The 17428-nt window shown below is 44.5% G+C and overlaps 1 protein-coding gene across 8 annotated transcripts in view; it reads left to right on the top strand.

Moving 5' to 3' along the window:
• LOC105567774 (tyrosine-protein phosphatase Lar) overlaps nucleotides 1-17428 on the top strand; it is a 419078-nt gene that overhangs the window by 109262 nt on the left and 292388 nt on the right. For 4 of the 8 annotated variants that reach the window (XM_012022899.1, XM_012022898.1, XM_012022897.1 and 1 more), the window contains exons 1-2: nucleotides 13820-13857; nucleotides 15102-15220. Coding sequence is in view for 1 of the 8 variants with exons in the window: in XM_012022896.1 (XP_011878286.1) it covers nucleotides 13809-13857; nucleotides 15102-15149 (97 nt within the window). In the remaining 7 variants the exon portion in view is untranslated. Of the gene's footprint in view, nucleotides 1-11860; nucleotides 13858-15101; nucleotides 15221-17428 lie in introns of those variants that run through there. The other 4 variants (XM_012022900.1, XM_012022901.1, XM_012022896.1 and 1 more) reach the window with 3 other exon arrangements.

Below are 17428 nucleotides of genomic sequence, written 5' to 3'. Positions count from 1 at the left end.
TACATCCTAACATTAATTTTCGCGGTTCTCTTTGACGATAAAATAAGAGCTGATAATATTCTATATCTTCCAGATGAAGATATGTAACAAAGTTCTCTTTTAATTGTTACACAATTTATTAATAATAATTTATTTTAACTTTGGCACACATGCCAAGAAGTGGACTTGGTTTACAAACAATGCCTTAACTCTCATTCATACTTTCACATTCTCCTACAGCTGTGATACAATTTATGTAGGGTGTCTTTTTAATCTTATCGGGCAAATATTTCGAAAATGTGCAATTTCACAAAAAAACTTTTAAAATGATAATGATAAAACGACGCGGACGCGATGAGTCCCTAAATACCGTAATCAAACGAAAATGCTGAAACACTTGAAAACTTAAAAGTTCACGTACTTTGCATCCGCCATTTTGGGTCGGTCATTTTGAATTTTGGAAATCTGACATCAGATTCGTAATGAGCGACCCCGAAAACCCCTTTGTACAAAGTTTTCAAGAAATAATCTTGAAAAACTTGGTCAATAATGAATTTTTCCGGAAAAATTGATATTCTTTCATATTTGTTTAGTTATAAAACTTTTACAATAAATATTAAAGACTACTCAACTTTTTTTTATGTTCTCTTATCGCAAAAAACCCGACCTAAATGCGTTAACTAGAAATTAAATGGCCAAAAAGTAAAGAAGTTGAGGTGGTAACGTGGGGTCACCACCATGCTTCAAAGGGATTAAGATTAAAAAGACTCACCCGGTATATTTAAGAATGTTTTATTCCGTGAACAGCAGAGTTGTATTGTGGCACACGAGTAACGTAAAAAGGTATCAAGGTAAATTTCAATTTAGCCGTAGCCATATTTATTCGACTATCTGAATTACGTTTTTCAAAAGATCGGTTGCTTTGACGCCGTAATCTATTCGCTCGCACCTTTTCGCTTCTCGACGAGGGAGAGACCGCGCCGCCAGTCGTCATGCCCCTCGCTCGGGACCGGATAAGATAAAACGTAAAGCCTTACACCTTACATAAGCGTTATTGAGTTATACAGAAGCGCGTGGCTTGTCTCGGCGCTTCCGTATTAAGCGGCAAGCGTGCTAGCTCGCTCGGTTGGTTTTATGAATATCAAGTGTTATCGTTGTACCACGAATACTGCCATGCCAAGTAATAATATATTGTACGTCGTTGTTTACCGTATCAACGACGCCCTCTTTTCTCCCGTGCAAACGTTTACTCTTCGCTGCCGGGTATTATTACTTACACCGTCGAAAAATATTTGCCTATCGGAAAATTTGTTGCTGCCATATTTTGTTCGTAAGTTATGTCATACGGTCTTAATCGTCCGCTGACCATTTCGTCAGCGAGCACCGAATGCGGAGGAGAAACTGCGGTGCCTCGTCGCGCGCGCACTGTGGAAATTTCAAGCTGTTAGCTGTAAGAATCGTACTCGGCGGAGTTGACACGCAAATAGAATTAGAGCGAGAAGTGAAAAGGGAATCGATATTTGCCATTTGGAGACGCTGAAATATTCTACTTATTTGGAACAAACGAGGATTTCGTGTAGGTCGCTTTTGAACGACACTCGGCACCATTAGCCCGTAGCTAAATGTAACCACTGCGAAATTTGGGCGTTTAAGGTTTATTTTTAGGAGAACATCCGTAGCTATTTATGTTTCACGACTGCGAACATTGCACGCACGAGATTGCGCCATTGAACGGGGGCCGTTAGAGTCAAACGCGAAATTCAAGTCTGTTTAGCCTTAGATCGCTCCCTTGACTAGAATCATTCCGCCCATTTCCTATTTCGAGCCAAATCTCCTCTATAGAACCCATTAGTTCGAGTCTAATCTTCTATTCAGCATTTCCGTTATAGTTGTCAACATTACAATGGAAGGCTGATTAAACCGCCCCCGTCGTCGGTGGTGCCGTTGCGCACGCCGCCGGTGTCGGCGACAACGCCAGTGCTGTTGCTGTTGCTAAAATAATTATTCGTTCACTTCCCAAACTGATGCAAATCGGCAGCGCCGTGTGCAACGCGAATAAATAGTGCAGCCGGTGCGGCGAAAACACTGCAAAAAAAAAAGGTTCACCACCGACGAGCCCGGCCTCTCCTCTATTTTGTTTTCCGGCTCCATCGTACAGCCACTAGAAAAAAAAAATTTCCCAGATCGTTATTATTTATTATCGAAGTGCGCGCGCTGTGTAGCACCGATACGCCGCGCGTAATCGGCCGTGCGAAACGCTCAATCCGCTTGTGCAAAACGTGGAAGAGAGCGAGAGGGCGCGAGAGGGAGGGAGAGGGAGAATTTGAGAAACCGAGGAATTGTTTTTCAGGATAATTTGTGAAAACAATACGCTATGCACGGAATTGTACCTTTCTACGGTGCATTAGCCGCATCTCAACAAAATTGATGGTGCAACGCTCTATAACGTTAATTAGACTCGTGGGGAATATCCGTTTCTGTATTCACCGTTGCCATAAACATCTCCAGATACGTTATTTTCGCCTATACATATTTCTGTGCGAGCGCGCGTATCGAAATTGAAATTTCGGCAAAAGGGAGGGCTCGTCGACGCGATATCCCCGGCCCGCGGAGAAATAATGATTAGCCGAGCCGGGAAATCTATACGAGATGGAATTATTACGGTATGCAGCGTTACGCGGACTATCACGAACATTACGATTTCAGGCGCGTGATTCGCCGCTTCCAACCGGAATTCAGAATTTCGTGGGTAACGGGCGGGGTATCGTGGGTAAACGGCATGTACCAATATAACTTGTTGCAAGGCTAATTTTAACTGGCGGTTGTAAACGGCGCGAATCGAACCAGCCGCTTCGCGCCGTGCCGTCGCGATAATTTTGCGCCCGAAAAGTCCAGCGCGCGCGTGCCTTGTATTTCCCGTGGGCTAGTACGGGGTATTAATTGCAATTACGCTACCGCCACCTCTCCTCCCCCCTTCTTTCGCTCTCGTTTTCTCCCCGTGCCCTTTTCCTCGTATCTCGCGTCGATACGACGTGGCTATCATTAGCGAACGTACCGCAAATCATTAACGCGATTACGAGGTTGCGCGGTAATCCGCGTAATGTATTTCACAATTTTGGGCCGAGCGCGAAATACACGATAATGAAATTTTTCCGGGATTAACTGACCGTGCATGGACCCGCGCAGCTATTCGTACTAACAGCCAAAGGTTTGAAAAAGTGTTAGGTCAAGTGGTTTAATTAAATCCGCTGGAGAAAAATGATGTACATTCGCCTGTCGCAAAAAATATTACATTTGACTAATTGATAGATTAGCGCCGCATTTTTCTAAGGATAACAATTTCTCAAGCAGATCCCGCGCAACGGCACGGTACGTGTCTCGAAGGCGCCAGCTGTCAAACTTCCGTTCTATTTCTCTCGTATTTCTCGCAATTATTTTTCAGCATGACACTCGGCGATATTCACTCGCCGATAAGCCACGCCGATTAAATTTATTCGGAGCGTATGTAACGTCGGATCGCGTGCGTTAATAACTCTCAGTTATCAGCAGTTCATTGCACCTGACTCGCAGACAAACAGATCGACAATAAACATACGAGTTACACCGTACGTGTATCCACGTACAGTACGGAAGGGCACATCACAATTTGACATATGGATATCGCGCGGCAATGCCAGGCAATACAGGAGTCATTACTTTACATCTCGCGCACGGGTCACCGACCAATTATTGACAGTCGGTGATGTAATTATCCACCGTTATGAAACGCAGGAATCACGACTAAATGTAATCTACAATGGCATATCCGATGTTCTTTCACGTTGACTTCGCGTATCGGGATTTCGTGCCGATAATCATTCCGCGTTTTGCATAAAAACCAAATTGAAAGAAAGCAAGTTTGAAGCAGCTGGCCAATAATCCACTTCGCAATGTGCTTGCACGCGTGCATAGACCGAGCAATAAAGTATAAATGTTGCTCCTGAATTCGAACGTACGAGAGAATGTGTAAAATTCAACAGATGATTTTAAATAATTCAGTATTTCATATAAATTGGATTGAGACTCTTTATAATTTCTCATTTTTACGTCTTTTTAATCTTACTCGATACTGAATTTTTTAGTGTAAATGCATAATGCGACAGAATTTCGCGATTCTCAATCAGTTTTAGTTAACTAAATTGCTAGAATGTCTCCTCTTTCTTTCGGCAAACAAATTATGCTTTGTACAAATATCCTGTACGTAATTAAAACATTTCTAGTCATAGATGATAATAATTGCATTGTGATTGATATAGCTGTCATAATAGGAAAAACACGGATGAAAAATAACGCAAAGATTTCTGGGAGTGGGAATACGAAAGAAACAGCCAAACACGCTTTTTCAAATATATTTTAATCACATAAGAAATCTCTTTGCAACATATTTAAGGGCAATAGTCTTTCGCTATCTTTTTATTGCCAAAAGTTTTTACGCGTAATTACTGGATCCCAATGTAATTTCTAAACCTTGGCGCGCGTCGTACGCAATATTCGCCAGCGAAAATTAACAACGTCAGCGTTTTCTTGACCATACCTGACATTTTTAATAATACCGGACATTTATTGCGGAAAATATTACCTCAGCCAGGGTTTGAACCGGGACCTCCCTACACTCTCGGCGGGCGTCTCACCAATTCGACCACCGAGGCACATGATAATATTTGTCGCAATAACAGTGTGAAGATGTTGTCTACGCGTTTATTTCGACTTTTTTTGAATTGGTTAGACGCCCGCCTAGACTGTGGAGAGGTCCAGGATTCACACCCTGGCTGAGGTAACATTTTTCGCAATAAATTTTCTGTATTATTAAAAATGCCAGGTATGGTCAAGAAAACACTGACGTTATTAAATCTATAACTCTTAATTCTCGACTTTTCAAAATAATTGTCGCAGTAAAACCTACAATAGTCATCATGCGTTTTTAATGTCAGAGAGAAACGCGCTCTAGCACCCGTATGGTTATAATCGTAGCATTGTGTCGGTCGTAGAAAGTACTCTCGAAAACTATTTTCGACGGAAGAAAAGGAAGAGCGGGAAAGAACGGAGGGAAACGGGGCAATCGGAAAGCAAGTGCATACTTGGACTCATCTAATGCCGATTTGCCAACCATAGGGTGGTGTCCACACTCTCGCTGCTTATCGACCTGTCGCTGTTCATTCTCGAGCGAGGAAGATGCATCGCCGATTACTGGTCGTTTACCCTAACGACTCTAGCATGGCCGATACGAATACGGAGGAGGGGCTGCAAGGAGTGACAAATTTTTGCCGTAAAACGTTCATATAACCGCCACATGTTAGCCTATAGGCCAAGGGGGTAACCACTTAATGTAATCATGAGGCAGTATCTCCGAAATGATTATGAAATGTTTATGAAATCCTTACGAAATCTCCATGTTATCGTTTTGCCTTCATTTTCAAGTTTCTTCACTTGTTAGACAATGAACATAAAATTTAAACATTTTCTCAGCTTATTTTCATTGTCCCCAGATATTTACTTCTTTTAGTGAATATCCAAATATATATCATAGCTCACGCCTATAAGCGTGTACGATTTGTTTTATAATAAGACTGAAGTAGTTGCTGTTAGGACAGTGAGTTGATACACCTTTGCGCGCAAATTTAGAACAATAAACATTCTCGTCGAGACCATGGTTAGACTGGCAGGAAAACTGGGAAGCGAGGAAACACGTTTTCTATGAATACTACAATCTTAATTGAAATTGCCCTCTACAAGCAAATACTTATTAATAAAATCAAAGACATAATGTTTTGAGGAAATCTAACAGCTCTTAACAACGTCGTCTATTTTTAAACGTGCATATAAGAAAATTATTTGCAATCGGATGAAATCGTATGAAGTCTAATGAAATCATGATGGGACAACATTTGAGCTAGTGGTTACCCCCTTGCTATAGGCATTTTGCAAAACAGTCAACATCGCACCGCACAGGCGCGACGTTTCGTGTAGCTTTCACGTAAATTGAGAACGGTATCACGTCAGCCACGCCTTGAGTCACGCATTTTTTCCCATCAGCAAAAAAAATTTGCGGAATACACCCAGTAGACATGCCATCCGCCTGTGCGAGGATACCGCTGACCGCGGCGATGAGATCACGAACGACTTACTGTATAGGGTGTTTTCGCCTTCGTGCGGGACTTTGCTTCTTCGCTACGCTTGTGAAATTGGATGAAACTGCTGGAACGTTTGGGTAAACAACGTGAGGAAAGAAAAAGAGCGGCAGAGAAACAGAGGCTCTCTCGATCGCGATCGCACGCGCGAGGGAAGTAACCCGCGCGTGAAGAAAACATCCCTTTCGATCGCGCGGTAGCGCCTCGACTAAAGACGGTTAACCAGATATAAATTTTCCTGCCCGTTTTATCCCGTTAAACACCGTCACGTTAAATACCGCCGCGCCGTTATTTGCGGTTTCCGCGCCGGCTAATGTCTGGACCCTGGTCTGAACACCCTAAACGCCGCGGCGAGGACGTGGCGCGCCGCCGATAATTCGGCCGTGCCCTCACGTATTCACCCACGAGGATCCTGGACGCGACTCCTCGTGGCTGACCTTTCGCAAATAGCGAAAGCTCACTCGATAATACGCTTGCAACCGTGCATCCTGTGCAGAAAATCAAACACACGTTTATAGGTGTCGGCCGCGTCGAGGAAAGGTCAGTCGGATAACGTGTTCGGTGTTACTATTAAATGCCATGCTTAAATATGTTCCGCGGAAATATCGACTATCTGTCCAGCCGGCGTAGCTCCGGCGACGTTCGCACGCTCTCACGACGGTGAAACCACTACTCTTCGTGGCGTGCAAATTTTTCCGCGTCCCGGATTTCACTCCTCCGGAGACAGAAATTGAAGTCGCTTCCGCCTCTCGGGCACGTACACCAGTTATTTCAGCGATATAAGGAATTCTTAGGAATTCGCCGTTGGCGATCGAGTGATCTGGATACTTTACCGGCACGGGACACTGTCATGAATTCTCAAACAGTTGCAAGCCCCGTAATTCCTCACGTATCTAAGTCCGCAACGTTGAATCGCAACGTCTCGCGAGTACGGCGCTCGCGAATTTTGTCTCTCGGTCGCGTACAATTTACGATCGCCGCGGCTGTCACGATGTTCTCTTCAATTACGATAAATAAATAATTAAGTAGGACAAGATGTATTTGCAGAAGCGATCTCTGACTGTCTACATTAATTTGGCTTCGAGTAATAATTAGGGATGGGCAAACACTACTTGATTATTTAAACGTGGATGTTCTTAGATGACGCGATCCGAATTACTGCATCGCACTGCACATTAAATATCTATAATTTCCAAAACAAACGGATAAAATATATTAATTTATCTCGATTTACGGGAATAACGTCTATATTCTGGCAGAAATTACGTAAGCCACAGATATAAGCTTGCTGAGTTAGCGATTGCTATCGCGAATACGTACCTTTCTACTTTGCCACACGGATCTACTCCTCTCTCTGAAACGCCGCATATTCAGTAATCTGGCACCGGCCCCTCTCAATCCCTCGAGAAGATCCCAGTCTCTTTAGCCAACCCTCCAGTGAAACCGCTCTCGCTTGGGGTGCTACGTAACATTCGTAAAGGTCACACACGCACATTTCCCTCCCTTCCGGTAATGGGAACTGAAACACACCGACGTGACGATTTACGATCAATACCGTGAACCCCGGCACAAAATTTTCAACACGTAACGCACTCCGTTCCCGTGCGACGCGTAATATTAACGGCATATTAATGGCATCGTGATTTATCTGTCCCTGAATTTGCACCTAATATTTCTAAGCATTAATATGTGTATTTTTTATATCGCATAAAATATTTATACGGAGATCTGCTCTAAACTTGTGGGAGTTGGACGAAACAGCTTAGTTCTAACGTTATTTAGATTCTCAATATTTTTTTCTCGTATATCAAGTCGCGAATCACGACAAGACTTTCTATTAAAGAAATGCAAAAGAGAGTACGACAAGAGTGGGAATGACTTGGTATTTTAAAATCTACGAGACCGCGTGCGGTAAAGGGTCTGGGATGCGTCCGTGTGAAATAGCAATCTAAGCCTTTACGATAAATTTACGTCGCATTTCTGGCAAGGTATGGCAGCTTTGCTTGGGATTTATCCCGTGGGAAATCAGTTAGTTTCGTTCGGCAAAATTCGCAATATTACTGCGGTAAGGCAGGTTTGAAGGCGGCCGAATAATCGAACATCGATTCGTTAAAGTCGATAGCCGATTGTAAATAGGCGAAATTGACGCGCTCGCTTGTCGGAATTAATGTGAATTCGCTCGCCGGGGATTGGTATCCGTTACATTTCAACACGTACTTTATGATCATTGTAATTACCGCCGAAGCAGAGCGATGCGCAATTTGCATTAGGCGATATTCGACGAGTGCTTCGTGAAATGTCGAGCTGAGAAAACGGGAGACTTATTGACAATCTCGCGGCGGGAGAAAAAGCGCGTGGGAAATCTGCAACGTGATACCGTTTGTTCTTCGCATTTTCTACGAAAATGTCAATCCCGCCCTTTTCCGCCCTTCCGTCTGCGATGAGAAATAATCCGATCTCTCACTGTTGGCGCTGACGGGGCGGCCCATTGTACCGCGTACAATACTCTACAATACGCACAATGCCGTTGAACAAGGTGAAAACACGTGGCGCTCCCTTCGATATTTATTTCATTATCTTCTTCTTTAGCCGAGTCAGAGTCAAATTGGTTTTCGTCCAATCTCTCGTCCTCCTTTCACGGGCCGCCTCCTCTCTCTCTCTCTCTCTCTCTCTCTCTCTCGCGTGCGCCCCGCGTAATCAGCTTCGACACGACGTATCTCGAGTCTCGGTCCCGCTTTTCATTCGCGCGGTGCGAACGTCGGATATTCACCGCAGTTTAGAACGCACAAGCGTTCCCCGTGTTCTTTGCGAGCGTACGGTTTCACCCGGCAGCGCACCGGGCGGAGGAAGACGTTCCTTCCCCGCAGCGCGCATTCGAAGGGTATTTTATTAACGGCGAATGAAACAGACAGCGCGGACAAAAGCTGACGTGCTATATTGTTCGGGCGATACATTGGACGGGACAGAACACGCAACGCAAGCCGAGCAATTGCACCGACCTGCATTCCGAATCCGCACGCGAGCGCGCCGAGCTACACAATTGCGGTCTCTCCGCGCGGACTGCGAGTCCCTCGTAGAAACACGTCGCGAGATCCACGTTTTTTTCCCCCCCGTTAAATCTTATCTATTAAATTAAGCTCTAAAGTCTCCGTTGAATTTGCACTTACTCCGCGTAAATAAAATAAGCAAGCGAGAAAGAGTATCGAGCCTGGAGAGTCGCAAGCGGAAGGTCTCGGGTTCAAATCCCGGTCAAGTCCTAGCTCGTTAGTTTCCTCGCCAAAAAGTTATTAGGGTCGCGTTTTACAATTAAGCCAGCGGCACACGATACTATTTATCCTGAATTGTTTGTGAGAGCCAATCAGAATTTAGCCTTAAGTCACCTGATCTAAAACTCTGCATCCTGATTGGCCCTCGCAAGCCAGTAGGAAAAATAGTATCGTGTGCCGTTGGCTTTCGATCAGGTGACTTAAAGCTATAGTCAACGACTATTTTTTTCTACTGGATTGCTTACGAGGGCCAATCAGAATTTGGCCTTAAGTCGCCTGGTCTAAAACACTGCGTCCTGATTGGCTCTCGCGAGCAATCCAGTAGAAAAAGTAGTATCGCGTGCCGTTGGCTTAAATCCTGATTGGCTCTTGCAAGCAATCCAGTAGGAAAAATAATAATAGTTTCGTGTACCGTTGGCCTTTAGTGCTTACCTCCCCGAAGAGGCATCTCCATTTATTATTATAGATAGCCCGCGACCGGGGAGATCTTCGCCGCGTCACGTCGTGAGGAGATTCGCGTGCCCTCTCTATCATATCTATCTATACCCGGGCCAGTCAGTTTCTCGCGGGCGAATCCCCGGTAAAACCTGGCTTATGGAGATTGCGTAACGCACCAGAAACAAGTGTCTAAAAGCTTTCGTTGCATCGTTCCGACAGGCGCCAAGTTTACCAAGTAATCAGAAAGGGGGGGGGGCGAGGGACCCCGCGCCGCACACATTTACGCGAGTTTGAAACTCCACCCTCGCAACCTCAATCTCCTCCTATTATAACGTCTACGACGATGAAACGAAAATATATCTCCGGCGCCAAGTTTTCGGGAGGATGGGGAGGAGGGGGGGAGGCGGAGGGGAGTGCGGGTCGAGTTGAGCCCGCGCGGGGCGCGAGTTATTAGACACGCCCGCGCAATAAAATTATGTTTCTCCCCGTGACGGCCGGGAAGTCACGTCGATTACGTGATACCGCCGGGTCGGGGCTGAGTCTTTTTAATCGGCCCCCTCTATCCATCGATATCGACGAGCCAATAATCGGATAACCGAAAACGAGCCGACTCTTAAAACAATTTTAAATTCCAGCTGGGAGGCGAGTAATTAGTAATTCCTTCCGACCAGTTTCTCTAACCGGCAAGAACTTCGGGGCCACCCCCTAATTGTGAGGAAACGAACGCGGCGGAGGGTTTCGGAGGGAGAGAAAAAAGAGAGGAAGTGGGGGGGGGGGGCGAAAGAGGAAAAGGGTGACATCCGCCGCCGGTGAATGCGAAGGCACGTGTTTCGAGTATCTTCCCCGAGCGCCTGGAATCCTTGATATTAATTAGATGAGCTCGTAACTCTGAAATCGGAGGAGTAAGAAGCCGAACTTCGTTTGGGAGTTCGTTAAAGGAGTTACTCGCGTTCGTATGGCGGCGGATATCCTAACTCGCGTAACGACTCTTAACGCGATGGTCTCCCTGCTTCCTGCCTTCCTCTTCCCGCCACCCCTCCCCCCTCCCCTTCCACCCCCTTCTGCCTCTTCTCGTCCTACGTCCCTGTGACGAACGCAAAGTTCCTAGCGTGAAACGCGTCCCCTCTGCATCTCGTGGATGCTCACAATTTGTTGCATGCGACACCCGACGCGTGTCGCGGAGTTAGACACGCGAGTCTTTTCCTAGCTGCCTCCTCTCCCTCCCACTCCCTTTCTCCCTGTCTTTAGAGCGCGGGTTCCAACCCTCTGGAAAATCTCTTCGTGCCGCGAAACCAATCATTCTCACCATTCTCGCGGACCTCTGTTAATAACATCCCGATCCTCCCTCGCCTTCTCCGCCTTTCTCTCTGTTGTTAGAAAATTGCTGCCCGACGCGGGAGAATAAAAAATACTCTCTAGCTTATCCCTAGTCAGTTCGTTCCGCGAGATAATTAACGGAACGACGATGGAGCCGTACAATCGAGGACATGGCATTGAATAGCCGTTTGTTTCAGATACAATATCCGCTGCGCGGGCGGACGGGCGGTGTGCGCGGTTTACTCCATTTTATTATTTTATACGCGTGCATTATGCTTAAAGTCAAAAGGAGATGGCTATTACCGTGGAAACTTTTATCATACGAAAATTTTTATTCCACTCGGCTGAACTTTCAGCCGAGATAAAAGGAGCGTCTCGCGGCGCGTACGCTCGCGTAAGATAAAAACCCACGCCTAGCGAGATAGGACCAGAATGATCGCGGGCTTTCACTTTATTTTATTTTCCTATTGGAAATAATCTTATCAGGAATTAATAGCCTATCGATTGGAGCACCGTGAGACGGTGCCGCACCAAGTTACGTAATAGCTCACAAGCTATTTACTGTTACACAGTTTCTTTTTCATCTATGTCATGGTTGTGCGGTCAAGCCGTCGCTACAAATGCTTCCAAGTGTTTCTCTTCTATCTTTTTCTGAAAGAAAGGAGAAGAAGAATACTTGGAAACATTTGAAGCGACAGCTTGACCGCAGCCTATACATATAATTACAAGGTGAAACGTTGCGCATATGACCAATTTTGGGGGCAAATTGATGATTGCTTCTCGCTGCATTCGACCGCGATGATTCGCAGTTTGAAGGTTTGGGGCAAACTTCTGATTAGTGACGAGTGCGCAGCCACGGGGATATTACATCTGGTGTTCTTACATCGTGCATATGATAGTCCAGATCCATTGAGATCTCCTTAAGTATACTCTTAAGGTAGTTAGGTCAAAAATGATGAAGTTACAGATTTTCTTCAAACTTGCAGCAAAAATAATTTAGATATCAATATGCATGTTTGTAAAATTTGGATTTGATTTTACCGTACAGTTTCCGAGATATAATCACTTAAAATTTACTATTTTTAACATTTCGCTTACCGCCATTGGCTGCTGAGATAGAAAACCTGACACTTGGACATGTCAGTAACAAAAAAATAGATAATAAGGATTGAAACCAAAAATCGAGCAAAAGTAGTTGAATATTTAAAGAAGTGCATGTTTAAATTTCAACGACGCTGACCGTCCGGCATCAGAATATGATAAATCAAAAAAAATTTGGCTCGGTTAATTTCTTCGTGCACGGTAATGCTTTGCGGATGTGACAACGTAGATTTATACCGTTCTCTCGGTTTGTTGGTTTTAAGTGTTTTTTGCGTTTTTGCTTCTGCTCTAACACTTTCATTTTTATAAAACGCCCTTTATATCATAACTGATTTTCCATTATGATAATTAAAATATCTTTTCACAATTTATCGCATTCACGATGAAATGTGATCTGCCCACGATCAACGCTCTGCTAACACTACGAAATTCAGAATACTATTTCATTTTCTGCAACTCTTTTTTTATTTTCTCGGTTTTTAATATTTTAAGAGGAGCAACATAGCGTTTAAAAATCTGTTCTTGAATTGAGTATAAAAGAATTCAAATTGTCTATCGAACTTTATTAATCAAGTCTCATTTTGACTAGTATAGTTGGGAAACAACTACCTTGATGTGTTTTTAACCAATCACAGAGCCGTATTAACCACTTAAGGCAACAATTAAGGTGATTTTGAAATAAGACTCGACTATGAATACCAGTCTAACAACTAGGGCTGACGATCATGTCCGGATAAATAAATATCCGGGTATCCGAAATAGAGATAGATCCGAGATAAAATATTCGATTTAAGTGAAAATCCGGGTATCCGGATCTTGTTCGAAGTTAAATGCAGTGCTTAAAAATAAACGTGTTTTGGATAAATAACTTTTGAATAAATAACTTATTAATTCAAAACTCCAAAACACGTTTATTTTTAAGCACTGCATTTAACTTCGAACAAGATCCGGATCCGAACAAGATCCGGATATCCGGATTTTCACTTAAATCGAATATTTTATCTCGGATCTATCTCTATCTCGGATATCCGGATACCCAGATAAACGGATAATCGTCTACTAATAACTGATAGAAAAGGAATTGCAATAATTTCGTACGGAGATGATCGCGGGCGGATCAGACACGTGGTGCCATCTCCGCGCTGCTTGGCGAAATAGCTCGCGTCGCGACGTTGAGACTTTCTATCAATCGCCGCAACGGTTTTCTAACGAAATACAAATGTCCAACGTATCCGGCTTTGAAAATGCAATCGTACCGGCGCGACGCATTCTGAAAATATCGCGATCTCGCGCCTCGTAACCCAGTGAGAGTCCCCGCCGCGCGTTCGCGCCCGGCGAGGAGCTTCCGCGGTCCGCCGCCCAGATGGCAGCACCGGCCGCGGCGCAGCACAATATGGCCGCCCTGGTGTTGGCATCGCCATGGCAATTCTCTTGGCAGATTCCTAACCGTCGCCTTTTTTATACATTTTACACGTGATTTTTCTAGTATCAGCGCCTAGAACGTAGAATTTAGTGTGTGCGCGCGTGTGCTATGATGTAAATGCGGCGCGCGGGGCGCCCGAGTGATCGTCGTGAACGCGTGGAACGCGGTGAGTGTCTCCTTCCGTATTCTCGGCCGCGCCGCGAGAAGCGGACTCGCCGAGAGCGACGTTCCGCGTCGTCTCGGCGGTCCCCTCGCTCGACGAGGCTCGTGCGACGAGTGACGAGTGACGGGACGTCGCGGGGATCGATCCTCGCCGTCGGCGAGCACGTGACGCCGTGCGACGAGCGGCGATCGCGTCGTCGCGGCCGCGGAGCGTGGTGCGCGCTCGGCCCCGAGAGATCTGTCACTCGGCCTGTAATCTCCTCTCCTGTCGCGGTTTCTCTACTCGAGCGAGTACACGCGAGCACCGGCCTCTCCTCGCCGGCACCCGACTCGCCGAGCCGCGAGGATCCCGTTCCTCTCCGACGTCGCGCCGGTAAACAGCCCCCCGATTGTTTACCGATCCCCGCGAGCGTCATGTGTCATCCCCCCGATGACACTTGCGTGCGCAGTCATTGACGCGTTCGCACGCGGGTTCCTTTCGAGAGGACCGGGCCGGTGTCCCGCCGACTACTCATGCCTGCATTGCCGCCCCGCGTAAAAGTGCAATTATCAGATTTACGGAGCGAAAGTGTAATTGCTCAATTTGCCTGGAAAAAATAAATTATCGCGACATGTGTACACGTAAGCGCGCGGTGTAAAATCGCCAGCCGGGGCTGCCGCGCGTAAATCACGGAATTTGGTAGGCAAATTAAATTCCTGTTTATATTTATTCAACTCATAAGTAAGTTATACAAAATCGATACGGCAGAAAGGGCCGAAATGCGCCGACTGATTCCATTTGTATCGGGAATAATGAAACGCGTATGTATTTATATAAACTATATTCGGGCGCCTCTCGCCGGCGCCGCGGCGAATAAACGAACGTCGCCATGGCAACCCGGCTCTCGTCCACGAGCGTATCGCGCGTGTTGTGACAGCCGGGCGCCGGAAGTGTGGGACGAGCGCGAGATCGAATATCGCACGATTGCTCCTTGGTCCGCACGTTTTTTCCTCTCCCCTTTCCCTCCGCCCCTCGTTGACGCTCCGGCAAAAACGTTTCTCCGCGCGCGCGCGCGCGTCGTCCACCGTCGTCCCCGAAATCGTCGCCCGGACCTTTCACGCGGTGCGAAACCGACTGCGACGATTGCCGGTGTTTGCGAACGCGTTAGAAGCGCCGGTTAACAATGGGCGCGTTCCTCGAGGCACTCTCGCGGGAACGTATTGATTTTTCCGCTGAAATTAACGTGTCTCCGCGATGTTTGCTTTCAGGACGGACCTGGCCCCACGAGTTTCCGAGTCCCACGAAAAGCGACACAGGTGCGTACCGACAGTGGCATCCCGCGGAGGGATGTACCCAGTGTCCCAGCAGTAGCGACCGACCGTAGCACGTATGTTTGTTATCCTTACGTTTTGTTCATTTACCTTTCGCATATCATTTCCCGCTGGCCGCGCGCACGTGTGCAGCCGGAAACACGGTCCTTCGATACCTCGCTGTTCGTTGCTTCCGTGATTTTTTTCTCTGTTATACATTTTGATCCCAGCCACGAATTGGAATTGTGAGATTACGTATTCCTAGAATTCAATTTTCGTTCCTTTTTTTATTTTTAGACACACGTAATCTCGCAAGTATTATTTCCAACCAAGTGAAACTGTAGTACATTTTATTGCAGTAATATCACAACACAGATTCATCAAGCCAATCCTCAAAATTTACATTATGATTATTCATAAAACGTTGCGGAATATTGATAACAATTTTATTTGCATACGTGGTCTTGAGTCTCTCTCGCGATGAAAGATATAATGCCGAGAGTATGAATCATGTTTTCTAATTGACCGTGGACGATAACATAATCAATATTTTATGCGCGAGGTCATTCCCGCAGCTATTGAATTTTTTTTCTTTGTTTCATGCACTCTTAATTTGCATGCGTACGTACAGTTATCGATAATTTTTTCGTTGCCCTACTTGTTCATCTCTTGTGACGCGTACATAAACATTTGTTCTATTTCACATCGATTCCTGCCCATCCATTTCATTTCACCGTCACTTTTATTATAAAAATTTTCGTTATAATCGAAGTGAAGAGAAAGAGAAGCAAATTTATTATACAAAAGAATAAAAACATGAAAATATAAATTCACCAGGATCACAGATTATTCTTTTACTCGCATGTGTTTTTATTGCTGTATGTATTTGTATATGCAACAAATGATCTTGCGCTGTGCTTTTAATTATGAGTGTATTTAACTAAAGAAGAAATTCAGTATGTTATACTTTTATTGTAAGACTACATCGCCATTATTAATAGTAAGTATTATAATAGTAATTTCTTTTCGGCAGTTTTACCGACAATTTTTTTGTCAATGGTACATTTGCCAATTTTATTGATGCAGCACGTATTTTTAAATTTGACCCATTCTCGAGCAGTACGATTTATCATCTTTTCGAGTGTGTATGAGAACAATTTTTCTCGCTTTCTTAATGATTATCTTGAGACACCAGTGACATTTTATATGTGTAATAAAGCTGATCTATGGTTTTTCTAACTTTGATTTGGCGTGAACATGTTTATAATCACGAGAATATACATATCGCCATGTGCATAAACAAGAGGAAAAATTTACGCTGATCGAAAGTTATCATTTTCCAGTGACGGAAAATGCAAGCAAACATAATTGAACCGGGGTGATTCCTTTATACAAGTGCTCCAGTTTATTTTGCCGATATATTTTCATTGCGACGGCGGTTATTGTAAAAGCTATTGTTACGCCGCGATGTGTGACGTATATGGAATAATAGAAGCAACGCTGTCATTTACGGGAACCGTCGAAAGCTTATAAATACCAATCTTTAATCTACTAGATTATTTGCCGTTTGTCTAACGGTATTGACATGCAGCAATTTGTATCGACGTTTACTATTACTTATTGCTTTTTCGGCGTAACTAAGTTTTACAGAACAATCAGATCTTGCTTTGCTATTTAATATCCGTACGTATTTTTGTGTTTTCGCAATTTACTCTTGTAATTGTGTAATGTTTTACAAGTTTGTGATAAAATAACAAATCTGTGATTCTATATTACCGACACACATTGTAGCACATGTTTTTTGGTAACTTACGGACGAAGGTAAGTCTTTGTACCGACAGCAGGAGTGCCTGCGTACCGACTGTTCTAAATTTATCCACGACTAGGTTTCTGCATTTACCGACTTACAGTCTGTTCGACCTTTCTGTACGTCGATAATCCTTTTTCCTGGTTGTTATCGATACCACTGGTTTCCATTTGATGAAATGGTGGTGGCTAACTAAAGTTTTCAACAGTTGAGAAGCAGTCGCCACCTTGCGATTGCAGGAAATCTTTATGTCCGTTTATGGATAAATTTATCATTTCGCAGTAATTTATACAAGTATAAAACAGATAAGATGTCTTTAAAAGAAATTAAGAGAAATCCGTTCAAACTGTACACATATTTAGATTTAACTATGAATTAATAAGCACATAGCTCTATTTATTTTATATATAAAATACTCTGAAATCCGTTAAAATCATTTTACTAAACACCTGTAAGAAAAAGAAGCAAAGTATACATA

Source organism: Vollenhovia emeryi, unplaced genomic scaffold (genome assembly GCF_000949405.1).
Source record: "Vollenhovia emeryi isolate VEMERY1.0 unplaced genomic scaffold, V.emery_V1.0 DF939134.1, whole genome shotgun sequence".
NCBI lineage: Eukaryota > Metazoa > Arthropoda > Insecta > Hymenoptera > Formicidae > Vollenhovia > Vollenhovia emeryi.
This window is presented reverse-complemented; position numbering and strand designations above follow the sequence as displayed.